The following is a 16,343-nucleotide window of genomic DNA, read 5'->3' as shown; positions in this document are numbered from 1 at the left end:
ACAGTGTTAGGTATCTGGAACGTGCTCCCAGGGTTGGTGTTTGAGGTAGATATAATCGGGGCTTTTAGACAATCACATGAATATGCAAGGATAGAGGATAATGGGCCACAGGAAGGCAGAAGGGATTAGTTTGATTTGGTGATAGCAGTGTGGAGCTGGAGGAATGGAGCAGGAAAGTTGACATTTCAGTTTGAACCCTTCAGAAATGGGGGAGAGGGGAGGATTGGACTGGGGAAGGTAGGTGGGATGGTGATTGAGTGCAGGTGGGGTTTGGTCAGTGAGGTGGGAGAGAAGATGGATGGGTAGTGTAGGTCAATGAGGTGGAGATGGGAGGGAGGGTTGGTCATAGGATGGGGTTAGGGAGATTTTGAAACTGGTAAAATTCACATTTAGGCCATTGGGCTGTAGGCTACTCAGGAGGCAAGTGAGATGCTGCTCCTCCGGTGGCATCATTGAGACACTGGAGGAGGCCCAGGATGGACCTGTCACCCAGAGAGTGGGAGGGGGAGTTGAAATAGTTTGCGACTGAAAATAGTTTGTGAGTGGTGTACCGCAAGGGTCGGTGTTGGGTCCACTGCTGTTTGTCATTTTTATAAATGACCTGGATGAGGGCGTAGAAGGATGGGTTAGTAAATTTGCAGACGACACCAAGGTCGGTGGAGTTGTGGATAGTGACAAAGGATGCTGTAGGTTGCAAAGAGACATAGATAAGCTGCAGAGCTGGGCTGAGAGGTGGCAAATGGAGTTTCATGCAGACAAGTGTGAGGTGATGCACTTCGGTAGGAGTAACCGGAAGGCAAAGTACTGGGCTAATGGTAAGATTCTCAGCAGTGTAGATGAGCAGAGAGATCTCGGTGTCCATGTACACAGATCCTTGAAAGTTGCCACCCAGGTTGACAGGGCTGTTAATAAGGCATACAGTGTTTTAGCTTTTATTAATAGAGGGATCAAGTTCCGGAACCAAGAGGTTTTGGTGAAGCTGTACAGAACTCTGGTGCGGTCGCACTTGGAGTATTGTGTACAGTTCTGGTCACCGCATTATAAAGAAGGATGTGGTAGCTTTGGAAAGGGTGCAGAGGAGATTTACTAGGATGTTGCCTGGTATGGAGGGAAGGTCTTACGAGGAAAGGCTGAGGGACCTGAGGCTGTTTTCATTAGAGAGAAGGTTGAGAGGTGACATTATTGAAACATATAACATAATCAGAGTGTTAGATAGGGTGGATAGGGAGAGCCTTTTTCCTAGGATGGTGACGGCGAGCACGAGGGGGCATAGCTTTAAATTGAGGGGTGAAAGATATAGGACAGATGTCAGAGGTAGTTTCTTTACTCAGAGAGTAGTAAGGGAATGGAACGCTTTGCCTGCAACGGTAGTAAATTCGCCAACTTTAGGTACATTTAAGTCGTCATTGGACAAGCATATGGACGTAGATGGAATAGTGTAGGTTAGATGGGCTTGAGATTGGTATGACAGGTCGGCACAACATCGAGGGCTGAAGGTCCTGTGTGTGCTGTAATGTTCTATGAATATGTTGTCGCTTGTCGTGAACAGAGTGCAGGTGCTCTACAAAATGATCTCCAAGCCTTCGCTTGGTCTCACTGATGCAGGGGAGGCCACAGTGGATGCAATAGACCACACTGCCAGATGTGCAGGTGAACTTCTGTCTAATGTGGAAGGTTTGTTTGGTGCCTTGAATGGAGTTGAGGGGAGCAGGGTGGTACAGGGACAGGTGTAGCACTTCCTGCGGTTGCAGGGAAAGGTGGTGGGGCTCGTGTGGAGTGAACGAGGGCCACGCAGAGAGAGCAGTCCCTACGGAAAACAGATAGGGGTGGGCAGGGAAATGTATCTTTGGCTGTGGAGTCAGATTGTAAATGGCAGAGAATGATACATAGAACAACACAGCGCAGAACAGGCCCTTCAGTCTTCGATGTTGCACCGACCTGTGAACTAATCTAAGCCCCTCCCCCTACACTATCCCATCACCATCCATATGCTTAGCGAAGGGCTGTTTAAATGCCCCTGATGTGGATAAGTTGGATACAGAGGTTGGTGGGGTGTTATGTAAGCACAAGGGGAATTCTGTCTTTGTTTTTGTGAGGGCAGAGGCGCAGGAAATGCAAGAGATGCGGTTGGGACTATTTTCAATCCCCAAAGAGGAGGGGCATGTTGTGGTCTTTGAAAATAAGAGGACATTTGAGATTTTCAGGAGTGGAACGCCCCATCTTGGGGGCAGTGGTGGAGAAATTGGGAGTAGGGGATTGCATTCTTGCAGGAAGATGGATGAGATGAGGTGTAGTCCAGGTAGCTGTGGGAATTGGTGCATTTGAAATAGATGTTTGTTTTGACTTGGTCACCAGAGATGCAGGAAGGAGAGGGAGGTAATGGAGATGGTCCAGGTGAATTTCAGGTTGGGGTAAAAGATATTAGTAAAGTTGATGAACTGTTCAAGTTCCCTGTAGGAGCACGTGGCTGTGCCCATATAGTCGTCATCATTAGTAAAGGAAGAGGTGGGGGGCTAGGGCCAATGTGTAGCAGCAAAAGAGGAACTGTTCCAAGTATTCTCTGAAGAGGCAAGCATAGCTTGGGGCCATGTGGGCTCCCATGGCCACCCCGTCAGTCTGTAAGAAGTGGGAGGAGTTAAAGGAGAAGTTGTTAAAGGTGAGGACAAGTTCAGTTAAGAGGACCCTGCCCCACTCACCTCCATTTAAGGCACAAAACAAACCATCCACATTAGACAGGTTCACCTGCACATCCAGCAATGTGGTCTACTGCATGTGCTGCTCCCAATGTGTCCGCCCCTACATTGGTAAGCCCAAGCAGAGGCTCAGAGACCGCTTTGTAGAGTACCTATGCTCTGTTCACAAACAACGACATCTTCCAGTTCCGGTTTCAACTCCCCCTCCCACTCCCCAGACAACACGCCCATCCTGGGCCGCCGCCACCCAGAAACTGGAGGAGCAGCACCTCATATTCCATCTCAGGAGCCTGCAGCCCGATGGCTTAAATGCAGATTTTATCAGTTTCAAAATCTCCCCACCCCTGTCCTCGTCCCGTGACCAATCCTCACTCTCATTCCCACCTCGTTGACCTGACACAACCTGTCCATCTTCTCTCCCACCTCACTGACCCTATCCCCATCGCTCCCTACCTGCATTCACCTATCACCATCCCAGCTACCTTCCCCAGCCCAACCCTCCCCTCTCTATTTATTTCTGAGCTCTTCTCCACCCCCCCTCCCCCATTTCTGAAGAAAGGTCCTGACCCAGAAATGTCAACTTTCCTGCTCCTCTGATGCTGCCTGGCCTGCTGTGTTCCTCCAGCTTCACACTTATCCCTGACTTCAGCATCGGCAGTTCTTATATCTGAGTAGTTTAATTTGGCGTTACGTTCAGCACAGCATTCCTGCGTAGCTGTACGTTCTATATCTCGCCATCACAGATCAACTTCAAACAGTGTCTGCTCTAGTACAATTTATAAACTTAAAATCTTTTACCGAGTACCTGTACTAGTTGAGGAACTGTGGGTTGCATTTGTAAAGGAATTTTCTACTGTGCATGTACACATGAGGAAGCCATACCGAACCTTTTCTGATACTGTGTTAGTTGTTTCAAAGACTCTTCTGCAAGGCTTTCTTCACAAACCTTCCCTGCTTTGTTTCTTGAGTTATTCTGCTTGGAGTGCAGTGTGTTTAACTTGACTTTTATTTCCCTTCTGAGCAAAATCTGGCCTCAGGAGCACCAACTAGACGAAGTGAGGGAATGTTGTACCCATTGCTGGCTTTTTCCAGCAGACTGCAATACAAGGATAGAAGCTAGGAAATGCAAAAAGAGAAATTCTTCGCTTTCACTGGCTCTGCTCCTGCGCTGAGAGAGAATCTACTGGTCAAGGACAAGCCTCACTAACCACCACTGGATCTGCTAAATACAACCTTCATCAGCAACGGAGTGCCAAGAGATCCGAGATTAGGTTCTTTTGTGCAGTATCATAGACCCTACCACCTTGAACATCTTCCACTCCTCACCTCCCTCTACCCTCCACCAGGACCATTCCCTTCACTGCTCCTTTGATCACACATACTCCCACCAACCACTCCACCCTGCCTGATACCTTACCCTGTAACCATAAAAAATGCAACACCTGCCCATACGCCACCTCTAACCAGGGGTCTAACCAGCCCTTCCAAGTGAGACAGAGCTTCACCTGCATCTCTTCCAACCTAGTCTATTGCATCCGGTGCTCCCGATGCAGTCTTCTCTAGGTCAGGGAGACCAAATGTAGACAAGGTGACTGTTTCACCAAGCACTCCTCCCTCCGACATGTCTGTCCTCTGGCCTCCTCCAGTTTTGCGATGATTCTGAATGCAAATTTGAAGAACGTCTTATCTTCTGCCTGCGTACCCTGCAGCCCAAAGGACTCAACATTGAGTTCTCCGATTTCAAATAACCTTCCCATCCATCCCCCTGCTTTCCCTTCAGCTTCACCTCCTCCCTTCCAGCCATCAACCGGATTCATCCCACCCAACGACCAATCAGGTCTTACCCAACACCACCAGCTTCCTCCTACCCTCACATGCAGCCCTGAAGAAGGGGTAATACCCAAAACGTTAACTGCTCCTTTCCTCCAGAAGATGCTTGGCTTGCTGTGTTCTTCCAGCCTCCTGTTTGTCTACCTTGGATTCCATCATCTGCAGGTTTCTTGTCTACAGTTCAATAGCTGCTGGCTTGCAGCAGGAGGCTCATGTGCTGACAAGCCACCCAGTATTTGGGGAGGGGGTGTGTGTGTGTGTGTGTGTGTGTGTGTGTGTGTGTGAGGGAAATGTGGATGCCGTGGTTCAGTGCCGACGTGCAGAGGGAGGGGATATTTTCTGAGAAGCTTACCTCTCTGCTGCTGCTCAGGTCGGCCTTGTTCCCAATGACGAGGAATGGAAAGTTGTCTGGGTCACTGGGGTCAGCCTGGAGCAGGAACTCCTTTCTCCAGCTATCCAGTGCTTTGAAGGAGGCCTCTGAGGTCACATCAAACACCAATACACAGCAATCCGCAGCCCTATACAAGATCGAGCCCAGCGAATGGAAACGCTCAGTGCCAGCTGTGTCCCAGAGCTGGGGAAAGAAGGGTAAACATTGATCACACAAACCCTGCTGGGAGTCCCATTCACCACTCCGTCTGCTATTGCTGCTTCATATAAGCCTCTTCCCACCCACTGGTACATAACCCCACCCATAACATTGTCCCTTCACCCCTTTGCGGTCACCCCACATATGCCCCAAAACACTTGGATACATAGGAGCCAATTCCACATTCTCCCCATTGGATCAAGTCATCAGTTCTATACATTCTCTGGGGAAAAACCTCCACCCCCTCCCTATCTCTGTCACCTCCTCCAGCCCCTACACACCCTCCCTATCTCTGTCACCTCCTCCAGCCCCTACACACCCTCCCTATCTCTGTCACCTCCTCCAGCCCCTACACACCCTCCCTATCTCTGTCACCCCCTCCATCTTCCTGCACCCCCTCCCTATCTCTGTCACCCCCTCCATCTTCCTGCACCCCCTCCCTATCTCTGTCACCCCCTACACCCCTCCCTATCTCTGTCACCACCTCCAGACCCCAACAACCGCTCCCTATCTGTCACCCCCCACATCCCTCCCTATCTCTGTCACCTCCTCCAGCCCCCTACACCCCCTCCCTATCTCTGTCACCTCCTCCAGCCCCCTACACCCCCTCCCTATCTCTGTCACCTCCTCCAGCCCCTACACACCCTCCCTATCTCTGTCACCCCCTCCATCTTCCTGCACCCCCTCCCTATCTCTGTCAGCCCCTCCATCTTCCTGCACCCCCTCCCTATCTGTCACCCCCTACACCCCTCCCTATCTCTGTCACCTCCTCCAGCCCCCAACACGCCCCTCCCTATCTCTGTCACCTCCTCCAGCCCCCAACACGCCCCTCCCTATCTCTGTCACCTCCTCCTGCCCCCTACACCCCTCCCTATCTCTGTCACCTCCTCCTGCACCCTACATCCCCTCCCTGTCTGTCACCCCCTACACCCCTCCCTATCTGTCACCTCCTCCACCCCCTACACCCCTCCCTACCTCTGTCACCTCCTCCAGCCCCCAACACACCCTCCCTATCTCTGTCACCTCCTCCAGCCCCCTACACCCCTCCCTGTCTCTGTCACCCCCTACACCCCTCCCTGTCTGTCACCTCATCCACCCCTACATCCCATCCCTATCTCTGTCACCTTCTACACCCCTCCCTGTCTCTGTCACCTCCTCCAGCCCCCTACACCCCTCCCTACCTCAGTCACCCCCTATACCCCTCCCTACCTCTGTCACCTCCTCCAGCCACCTACACCCCTCCCTGTCTGTCACCTCCTCCAGCCCCCTACACCCGCTCCCTATCTGTCACCTCCTCCAGCCCCCTACACCTCTTCCCTATCTCTGTCACCTCCTCCAGCCCCCTACACCTCTTCCCTATCTCTGTCACCTCCTCTAGCCGCCTACACCCGTCCCTGTCTGTCACCTCCTCCAGCCCCCTACACCTCTTCCCTATCTCTGTCACCTCCTCCAGCCCCCTACACCCCATCCCTATCTCTGTCACCTCCTCCAATCCCTGCACCCCCTCCAGGCCCCTACACCCCCTCCCTATCTCTGTCACCTCCTCCAGCCCCCTCCCTATCTCTGTCACCTCCTCCAGCCCCCTACACCCCCTCCCTATCTCTGTCACCTCCTCCAGCCCCTACACCCCTCCCTGTCTCTGTCACCTCCTCCAATCCCTACACCCCCTCCCTATCTCTGTCACCTCCTCCAATCCCTACACCCCCTCCCTGTCTGTCACCCCCTACACCCCTCCCTATCTGTCACCTCCTCCACCCCCTACACCCCTCCCTACCTCTGTCACCTCCTCCAGCCCCCTACATCCCCTCCTTGTCTCTGTCACCTCCTCCAGCCCCCAACACACCCTCCCTATCTCTGTCACTTCCTCCAGCCCCCTACACCCCTCCCTGTCTCTGTCACCCCCTACACCCCTCCCTGTCTGTCACCTCATCCACCCCTACATCCCATCCCTATCTCTGTCACCTTCTACACCCCTCCCTGTCTCTGTCACCTCCTCCAGCCCCCTACACCTCTTCCCTATCTCTGTCACCTCCTCCAGCCCCCTACACCCCATCCCTATCTCTGTCACCTCCTCCAATCCCTGCACCCCCTCCAGGCCCCTACACCTCTTCCCTATCTCTGTCACCTCCTCCAGCCCCCTACGCCCCCTCCCTATCTCTGTCACCTCCTCCAGCCCCTATACCCCCTCCCTATCTCTGTCACCTCCTCCAATCCCTGCACCCCCTCCAGCCCCTACAACCAACCTTATCTCTGTCATCTCCTCTGACCACCGTGCCCCCCCCTCCCCCACCACTGAGATCTCTCTGCTCCTTCAGTTCCTGCCTCTCAAGCAACCCCTGAGTCCTGTTTATAAAAGAACCAAGAGAACTGCGGATGCCGCAAATCAGGAACAAAAACAGAAGTTGCTGGAAAAGCTCAGCAGGTCTGGCAGTATCAGCGAAGAAAAAAAACTCCGCATTGATGTTTCGGGTCCGGTGCCTGAGTTTTGAGGACGATGCTGCCAGACCTGGGGAGCTTTTCCAGCAACCCCTGGATCCTGTGGCTCTCCCATTGGCAGTTGTGCCTGAGCTGTGGCTGTGGTGGGGGTCAGGGACAGATGGGGTGGGGGGCGGTAAGTGTCTCTTGCTGTTACGAACCTGCAAACACACATTTTTGCCGTCGACAGTGATGTTACGGTTGAGGAAATCCGCTCCAATAGTCGCCTTGTACTGATTGGTGTAATGCTTGTTCACGTATTGGTTCATGAGGGATGATTTCCCCACCCTGAAACAGGCCAAGGACAGGGTCACCGACTGCATCAGAGAAGTACCACAGCACAGCGAGAGGCCATTTGGCCCAATTATCTGTGCTGGCTCGTCATTTCCTGCCACAGCCTGCGGATGTTACAACAGTATGGAAACCGAGCCTTCGGACCAACTCGTCCATGTCGTACAGGTTTCCCAAACCAAACGTGTCCCATTTCCTTCTAAACCTTTCCGATACAGGTACCTGTCCAAACTTCTTTTAAATGTTGCAACTGTACCTGCGTCGACCACATTCTCTGGCAGGTCATTCCATACACACACCATCCTCTGCGTGAAACCGCTGCCCCTCAGGTCCCTTTTAAATCTTTCGCCTCACACCTTAAGCCTATGCCCTCTAGTTTTGGACTCCACAATGCTGGGGGGAAAAGGATTCAGCCTCTGCCTGGAGGATTGTGTCCAGTCCTGACATTAGAGTCCCAATCACCAGTCACCCCATGTTCGCTGGCGACACTCTCCTCATCCATTTTTTTCCAGCCCCTTACACTCCCTCCCTGACTCTGTCACCCCCTCCAGCCGCCTACATCCCTCCCTGTCGCCTCCTCCAGCCCCGACACCCCTGCCCTATCACCTCCACCAGCCCCTTTCGTGCCCCCCACCCTATCTCTGTCACCCCCTCCAGCTCCTACACCCTCCCTATGTAGAATACAGTCAGAAATCGCATGAAAGCAGGTATTATAGTCCAACGGGTTTATTTGAGAACAAACTTTTGGAGCCTCAGCCCTTCAGATGTTAGTGAGAGAGGCAATATCAGACACAGAATTTATCAGTACAAGATCAAAGGCCCACGCCACTGACGAGGATGTATTAAACAACCCTAAGATGCTGTTAAATCTTTAATCAGTTTGAGGGTTTTAATTGATCAATATGTGTATGTAAATCCCTGAGTTTGTTTTAAGTTACAGTCCTGAGAGAACTAAAGGTTTTACCATTGTAAAGAAGAGACGGGACTTTAGGTCAGACAATAACGTTAGGTGTGAGACCCAGTTCTGAGGAAGGGCCACTGGACCCGAAATGTTAACTCTGTTTACTCCTCCACAGATGCTGCCAGACCTGCTGTGCTTTTCCAGCAACTTTGTTTTTGTCCGATGTATAGACCTTGTTTAGAATCTGTTTGTGTTTTGGTTTGAAGTCAGACAGGGTGCGTGTGCGCGCACGTGGCAGGGGCGGAAGAGGTGAGTGTGTGTATGGGGTCAATTTGTATTTGCAGATATATTTTGTTCAAAAAGCACACAATGTACAGACAGTCAGTCAATGTGATGTTCTACAAATTCCTACTTTAAAAATAAAACCAGTCTGACTCCAAACCGAAACACAAACAGATTCTAAACAAGGTCTATACATCGGACAAAAACAAAGTTGCTGGAAAAGCTCAGCAGGTCTGGCAGCATCTGTGGAGGAGAAAACAGAGTTAACATTTCGGGTCCAGTGGCCCTTCCTCAGAACTGGGTCTCACACCTAACGTTATTGTCTGACCTAAAGTCCCGTCTCTTCTTTACAATGGTAAAACCTTTAGTTCTCTCAGGACTGTAACTTAAAACAAACTCAGGGATTTACATACACATACTGATCAATTAAAACCCTCAAACTGATTAAAGATTTAACAGCATCTTAGGGTTATTTAATACATCCTCATCAGTGGTGTGAGCCTTTGATCTTGTACTGATAAATTCTGTGTCTGATATTGCCTCTCTCACTAACATCTGAAGAAGGTGCAGTGCTTGGAAAGCTTGTGTTTTTGAATAAACCTGTTGGACTATAACCTGCTGTTGAGTGATTTCTGACCTTGTCCACCCCAGTCCAACATTGGCACCTCCACATCAAATTTGGAATACAGCCCTCCCTAAACCTGGGGACAGCAGGAACTGCCGATGCTGGAATCTGAGATAACAAGGTGTGGAGCTGGATGAACACAGCAGGGCGAGCAGGAAGCTGACATTTTGGGTCTAGACCCTTCTTCAGAAAAGGGGAAGGGGCTAGAGGGGGGTAACAGACAGGGCTCTGAAATAAATGGGGAGGGGGCGCGGTGATAGAAGGTGGATTGTGGAGCAGATACATGGGAGAGAAGACGGACAGGTCAAGGAGACACGGATGAAGCTATAAAGGTGAGTGTAGGTATGAAATTGGAATGGGGGTTGGTCAGTGAGGAGGGAGGAGTGGACAGGTGGGAGGGAAGATGGATAGATGAAGGAGGCGGGGATGAGAGGGGGGGTAATGGTTTGGGATCAGGTCAGAGGGTGAGGAGATTTTGAAACTAATGAAGTACATTGGGTTATAGGCTATCCAGCAGAATATGAGGTGCTGTTCTTCCAGTTTTTGGGTGGCATCGTTGTTGCACTGGAGGAGGCCTAGGATGGACATGTCGCCCAGGGAGTGGGAGGGGGAGTTGAAGTGGTTCACAACTGGGAAGTGTTGTCTTTATTGCGAACGGAGTGTGGGTGTTCCACAAAACGGTCTCCGAGCCTCCGCTTGGTCTCGCCAATGTAGAGGAGGCCACATTGGCAACAGCAGACACAATAGACCACGTTGATGATGTGCAGGTGAATGTGGAAGGTTTTCTTGGAGCCTCGGATAGAGGTGAAGGGTGAGGTGTAACGGCAGGTGTAGCACCTCCTGTGGTTGCAGGAAAAGATGCTGGGGGTGGTGGGGCTGCTGGGGAGTATGGGGTGGATGAGCAAGTCGTGAAGAGAGTGGTTCCTCCAGAAGGCAGATAAGGGTAGGGAGGGAAGTATACCCTTCTTAGTGGGGTCAGATTGCAGGTGGCCGAAGTGGCAGAGAATGATGCGTTGAATCCAGGGGTTAATGGGTGATACGTGAGGACATGGGAGATTGTGTCTTTGTTTTTATTGTGGAGAGTGGGTCTGAGAGCTGAGGTGCAGGAAACAGAAGAGATGCAGTTGAGGGCAGTTTCGACCAATGGGATGGCGCTGGGGGGAATTACGGTCCTTGAAAAATGAGGACATCTGGGATGTCCGGGAGTGGAACGCCTCATCTTGGGAGCAGATGCAGCGGAGGCGAAGGAATTGGGAATAGGGGATCACATTTTTGCAGGAAGGTGGGTGAGAGGAGGCGTATTCTAGGTAGCTGTGTGAGTCGGTGGGCTTGAAATAGATATCAGTTTCAAGGTTACCAGAGACGGTGACAGAGAGGTCCAGGAAGGAGAAAGAGGTATCAGAGAGGTCCAGGTGAACTTGAGGTTGTGGTGGAAGGTGTTGGTGAAGTGGATGAACTGTTCGAGCTCCTCGTGGGAGCACGAGGCGGAGCCAATACAGTCATCCATGTAACGGAGGCAAAGGTGGGGTTTAGGGCCTGTGTAGGTACGGCAGGGGGATTGTTCCACATAACCTAAAAAGAGGCAGGCATAGCTTGGGCCCATGTGGGTACCCATGGCCACCCACTTTGTCTGTAGGAAGTGGGAGAAATCAAAAGAGAAGTTGTTGAGGGTGAGGTTGAGTTCAACTAGGCGGATGAGGGTGTCAACGGAGGGGAACTGGTCAGGCCTGGGGGACAGGAAGAACCGGAGGGCTTTTAGGCTTCCCTAAAGCTCCCTGACTCTTCCTTTCTCTTGTCCGCAACTTTATGATGATCCTTGAAGACAAACCTGGCTGAGGTTTTGGTCACTTTTCCCTGAAATCTCGTGTGTGTGGCTTGGGGCTCAATCCACACTCCTATAATCAATTAGGGGCCCAGAAGTATGGTAAGGGTGCTACACTAACCTGTTATAACACATGGCATGTTACTGAATAAAAGTAGCACACACTAAATAATCACTTTGTAACACACAAGAACCTTGCTGTAAACACAGACATCATCAGGACATGCTTAAGAATTTAAATTTCATGAGAAGCAAGACCTTTGTAATTGCATGCAGCATTGCCAGGGATAGGCCTACAGGTTGCTCAGACTCCTGGTTAATTCCAAAAAGGGGTTTGACCGATTGTCTTAAATGGTTTGTTCAGGGGAGTTACTCATGCAACTGGGACTGCTCAGCAAATAGCTGGCAGATGATCACCCAAGATACAGGGTGTTGGTGACTCCCAGTCTGTGCAGGTGTAGTGACAGGGTGGGGGAGGAAGGGGTCACAAATAAAAGGGGACCCCCCCACCCTACAGGACAGTAATCAAAGAACCGCTACAGTGCGGAAGCAGTCTATTTGGTTCATCCTACCCAGAATCGCCCAGAAGGACAACCTTCAGGTGAACAGGCTTCGTCATTGATTCAGCAATATCCAGTGGGGAGACGGCAGGGTTCTGAAACAGAGAATGGGGCACATGTTACCAGGAATAACAGGACTGGTTTGTTCAATGGGATAAAATGGTAAAGTCACGACAGTCATGCTGCAGGGAGACACGGATTCAAATCCCACCATGGCCCCGGGAGAATTTAAATTCAATTCATAAAACCAGGAACTGAGAGCTAGTCCGAACCATGACAAAGAATGTCAATTCATGTACAAATCCATCAGGTTCACAAAAGTCGATGGAGGCAGGGAAATGTGCCACCCTCACCCCATCTGGGCCTACACATGACTCCAGCCTCACGTTGATTAGCAACAGGCAACAAATATTGTTCTGACCCACAACACCCACATCCCACAAAAGAACACAGAGAAAATAAAATGGGTTTTACTCATTTAAGGTATCCACGTGGAAATTGGGACTGCCGTATATAGGCATTTTCATTTGGAAAAAAATCAGAATGTTCCAGGAAGGCAACAAGGATCTACTTATCCAGAGATTTTCTCAAACTCAAAGTGTCACAAACCCCCTTCATGGCAGACAACTTTCCTGAAGTGGGCTTCACCCTTATAAGATGACCCTCCAACAGTGCCCCCTCCCTCAGTGCTGACCCTCCAACAGTGCCCGCTCCCTCAGTGCTGACCCTCCAACAGTGCCCGCTCCCTCAGCGCTGACCCACTGACAGTGTCCACTCCCTCAGCACTGACCCTCCGACAGCGCCCACTTCCTCAGCACTGACCCTCTGACAGTGCCCGCTCCCTCAGCACTGACCCTCCGACTGTGCCCGCTTCATCAGCGCTGACCCTCTGACAGCGCCCACTTCCTCAGCACTGACCCTCCGACAGCGCCCGCTTCATCAGCGCTGACCCTCTGACAGCGCCCACTTCCTCAGCACTGACCCTCTGACAGTGCGGCGCTCTCTCAGCGCTGACCCTCTGACAGCGCCCGCTCCCTCAGCACTGACCCTCTGACAGTGCAGCACTCCCTCAGCACTGACCCTCTGACAGTGCCTGCTCCCTCAGCACTGACCCTCCGACAGTGCGGCGCTCTCTCAGCGCTGACCCTCTGACAGCGCCCGCTCCCTCAGCACTGACCCTCTGACAGTGCAGCACTCCCTCAGCACTGACCCTCTGACAGTGCCCGCTCCCTCAGCACTGACCCTCCGACAGTGCGGCGCTCTCTCAGCGCTGACCCTCTGACAGCGCCCGCTCCCTAAGCACTGACCCTCTGACAGTGCCCACTCCCTCAGCACTGACCCTCCGACAGTGCGGCGCTCCCTCAGCGCTGACCCTCCGACAGCGCCCGCTCCCTCAGCGCTGACCCTCCAACAGCGCCCGCTCCCTCAGCACTGACCCTCCGACAGTGCCCGCTCCCTCAGCACTGACCCTCCGACAGTGCCCGCTCCCTCAGCACTGACCCTCCGACAGTGCGGCGCTCCCTCAGCGCTGACCCTCCGACAGTGCCCGCTCCCTCAGCACTGACCCTCCGACAGTGCCCGCTCCCTCAGCACTGACCCTCCGACAGTGCCCGCTCCCTCAGCACTGACCCTCCGACAGTGCCCGCTCCCTCAGCGCTGACCCTCCGACAGTGCCCGCTCCCTTAGCACTGACCCTCCGACAGTGCCCGCTCCCTCAGCACTGACCCTCTGACAGTGCCCGCTCCCTAAGCACTGACCCTCTGACAGTGCCCGCTCCCTCAGCACTGACCCTCCGACAGTGCCCACTCCCTCAGCACTGACCCTCCGACAGTGCGGCGCTCCCTCAGCGCTGACCCTCCGACAGTGCCCGCTCCCTTAGCACTGACAATCCTTTCTAAAGGAGATTGGTGAACCAGATGGGTCTTTACACTGCTTCCACGGTCAAGATCTATTCTTAATGTGGGATTCGAATTGGGGTTCCGGGAACGTTACCTGACTGTGGGGTTAACGCTTAGCGACAACACTACTTGACATCGCCTCCTCATTGCATTCTCATCACTCGCAGTAATTACACACTGATTTAGTAGGAGACAGAAACATTTGTAAGTAAACACTTTGTGGCGCAAATGTGCGCAAAATGCGTTAAATTCACGTCCCTGCGGACGTTTGAATTGCAGCATCAGACAAACTGAGCTGCGGGTACAATCCTCTTGTCACAGGCAGGACCCAATCTCAGTGAATTATAAAATGCAGGTAAACATTGCCCCGCTACCCAATCTCTCTCCGAATCAAAACTCAACTAAATGGACAAGAACCGGCCTCTCACCTCGGGGCTGAGAGACAGACAGTGAAAGACTAAGCAAAACCCCGGGGCCTGTCAATTGTCGGGAATCTGACAAAGTTTTTCTTTTGTTTGACATATGAAACAAACCAAATGGGGGAAGAGGGATATTCACACCTTACCCACCCTGTCGCAGGTACAAAGCAAATTTATCGCCTTTCAATCCCCAACTTTACTCTCAAGTTAACCAAAGTTTTCAGGGAAGTAATTGCCACTTCCGTGTTTTGTCAAATCCAGTTCCCCGCTGGAGCTCACCAGCTCCCAGCTTCTGGGAGGGAGGTTTTCTTCTTGTTCGACACTCCCCAGGTCTGTTTCTGAAGTTCTCCGGCCTCATGGGGGCGGGGGAGACAGCGACAGACGTGCCTCCTTTCTGGGATCGCTCTGCGACTGTCACTGGGTCTGCACCGGCGACAAACCCATTCACTGGGAAAGGGCCAGTTAAACCAACACAGTGCGGGCTCCTTCTCTCAGTGTCTCTGCAAACCGCGCCGCATCCCAAACTCTCCGGCCCCCTCCCGTCCCCTATATCCCCTCCCCATCTCCCTCCCCTCCTCCAGACCCCTATATCCCCTCCCCATCTCCCTCCCCTCCTCCAGACCCCTATATCCCCTCCCCATCTCCCTCCCCTCCTCCAGACCCCTATATCCCCTCCCCATCTCCCTCCCCTCCTCCAGTCCCCTATATCCCCTCCCTCTCTCCCTCCCTCTTTCCCCTCCTCCAGTCCCCTATATCCCCTCCCCATCTCCCTCCCCTCTTCCAGTCCCCTATATCCCCTCCCTCTCTCCCTCCCTCTTTCCCCTCCTCCAGTCCCCTATATCCCCTCCTCCCGATCTCTTTCCCCTCCTCCACTGCGCTATATCCCCTTCCTATCTCTTTCCCCTCCTCCAGTCCCCTATATCCCCTCCCTCTCTCCCTCCCTCTTTCCCCTCCTCCAGTCCCCTATATCCCCTCCTCCGTATCTCTTTCCCCTCCTCCAGTCCCCTATATCCCCTCCTCCGTATCTCTTTCCCCTCCTCCAGTCCGCTATATCCCCTCCCTATCGCTTTCCCCTCCTCCAGTCCCCTATATCCCCTCCCTCTCTCCCTCCCTCTTTCCCCTCCTCCAGTCCCCTATATCCCCTCCTCCGTATCTCTTTCCCCTCCTCCAGTCCCCTATATCCCCTCCTCCGTATCTCTTTCCCCTCCTCCAGTCCCCTATATCCCCTCCTCCGTATCTCTTTCCCCTCCTCCAGTCCCCTATATCCCCTCCTCCGTATCTCTTTCCCCTCCTCCAGTCCCCAATATCCCCTCCTCCGTATCTCTTTCCCCTCCTCCAGTCCCCTATATCCCCTCCTCCGTATCTCTTTCCCCTCCTCCAGTCCCCTATATCCCCTCCTCCGTATCTCTTTCCCCTCCTCCAGTCCCCTATATCCCCTCCTCCGTATCTCTTTCCCTTCCTCCAGTCCGCTATATCCCCTCCCTATCGCTTTCCCCTCCTCCAGTCCCCTATATCCCCTCCTCCAGTCTGCTATATCCCCTCCCTATCGCTTTCCCCTCCTCTAGTCCCCTATATCCCCTCCCCCTCTCCCTCCCTCTTTCACCTCCTCCAGTCCCCTATATCCCCTCCCTATCTCTTTCCCTTCCTCCAATCCCCTATATCCCCTCCCTCCCTCTATCCCCTCCTCCAGTCCCCTCTATCCCCTCCCTATCTCTTTCACCTCCTCCAGTCCCGTATACCTCCTCCCCACCCCTGTCACCTTCTCCCTATCCCTGTAACCCCGTCCAGCCCCTAATGGGATTAGAATACCTAGGTGGCAGGGTTATGATGACCTTGGGGACCTCCACGACATACACTCATGAAGAGCGGAGGGAATGGGGCAGGTTCAACAGGCCACCTCCAGGAAGCCCCATCAGTCTGCCTTCGTTCCATGGACTGTCCCTTTAAGGGGGCGGTGA

At 52.7% G+C, this 16,343-nt stretch overlaps 1 protein-coding gene across 13 annotated transcripts in view; it reads right to left on the bottom strand.

The window, feature by feature from the left end:
• Window positions 1-16,343, bottom strand: part of LOC125449948 (ras-related protein Rab-7a-like) — a 47,256-nt gene that overhangs the window by 1,831 nt on the left and 29,082 nt on the right. For 7 of the 13 annotated variants that reach the window (XM_059643150.1, XM_059643159.1, XM_059643147.1 and 4 more), the window contains 3 exons: window positions 12,081-12,163; window positions 7,749-7,875; window positions 4,876-5,097 (listed from right to left, as the gene is read on the bottom strand). In XM_059643150.1, coding sequence (XP_059499133.1) covers window positions 4,876-5,097; window positions 7,749-7,875; window positions 12,081-12,163 — 432 coding nt within the window. The other 6 variants (XM_059643152.1, XM_059643157.1, XM_059643156.1 and 3 more) reach the window with 6 other exon arrangements.

The sequence above is a fragment of the Stegostoma tigrinum genome, chromosome 49, assembly GCF_030684315.1.
Source record: "Stegostoma tigrinum isolate sSteTig4 chromosome 49, sSteTig4.hap1, whole genome shotgun sequence".
Classification (NCBI taxonomy): domain Eukaryota; kingdom Metazoa; phylum Chordata; class Chondrichthyes; order Orectolobiformes; family Stegostomatidae; genus Stegostoma; species Stegostoma tigrinum.
The sequence above is the reverse complement of the archived record's forward strand: the minus strand, read 5'-3'. Positions and strand labels throughout refer to the sequence as shown.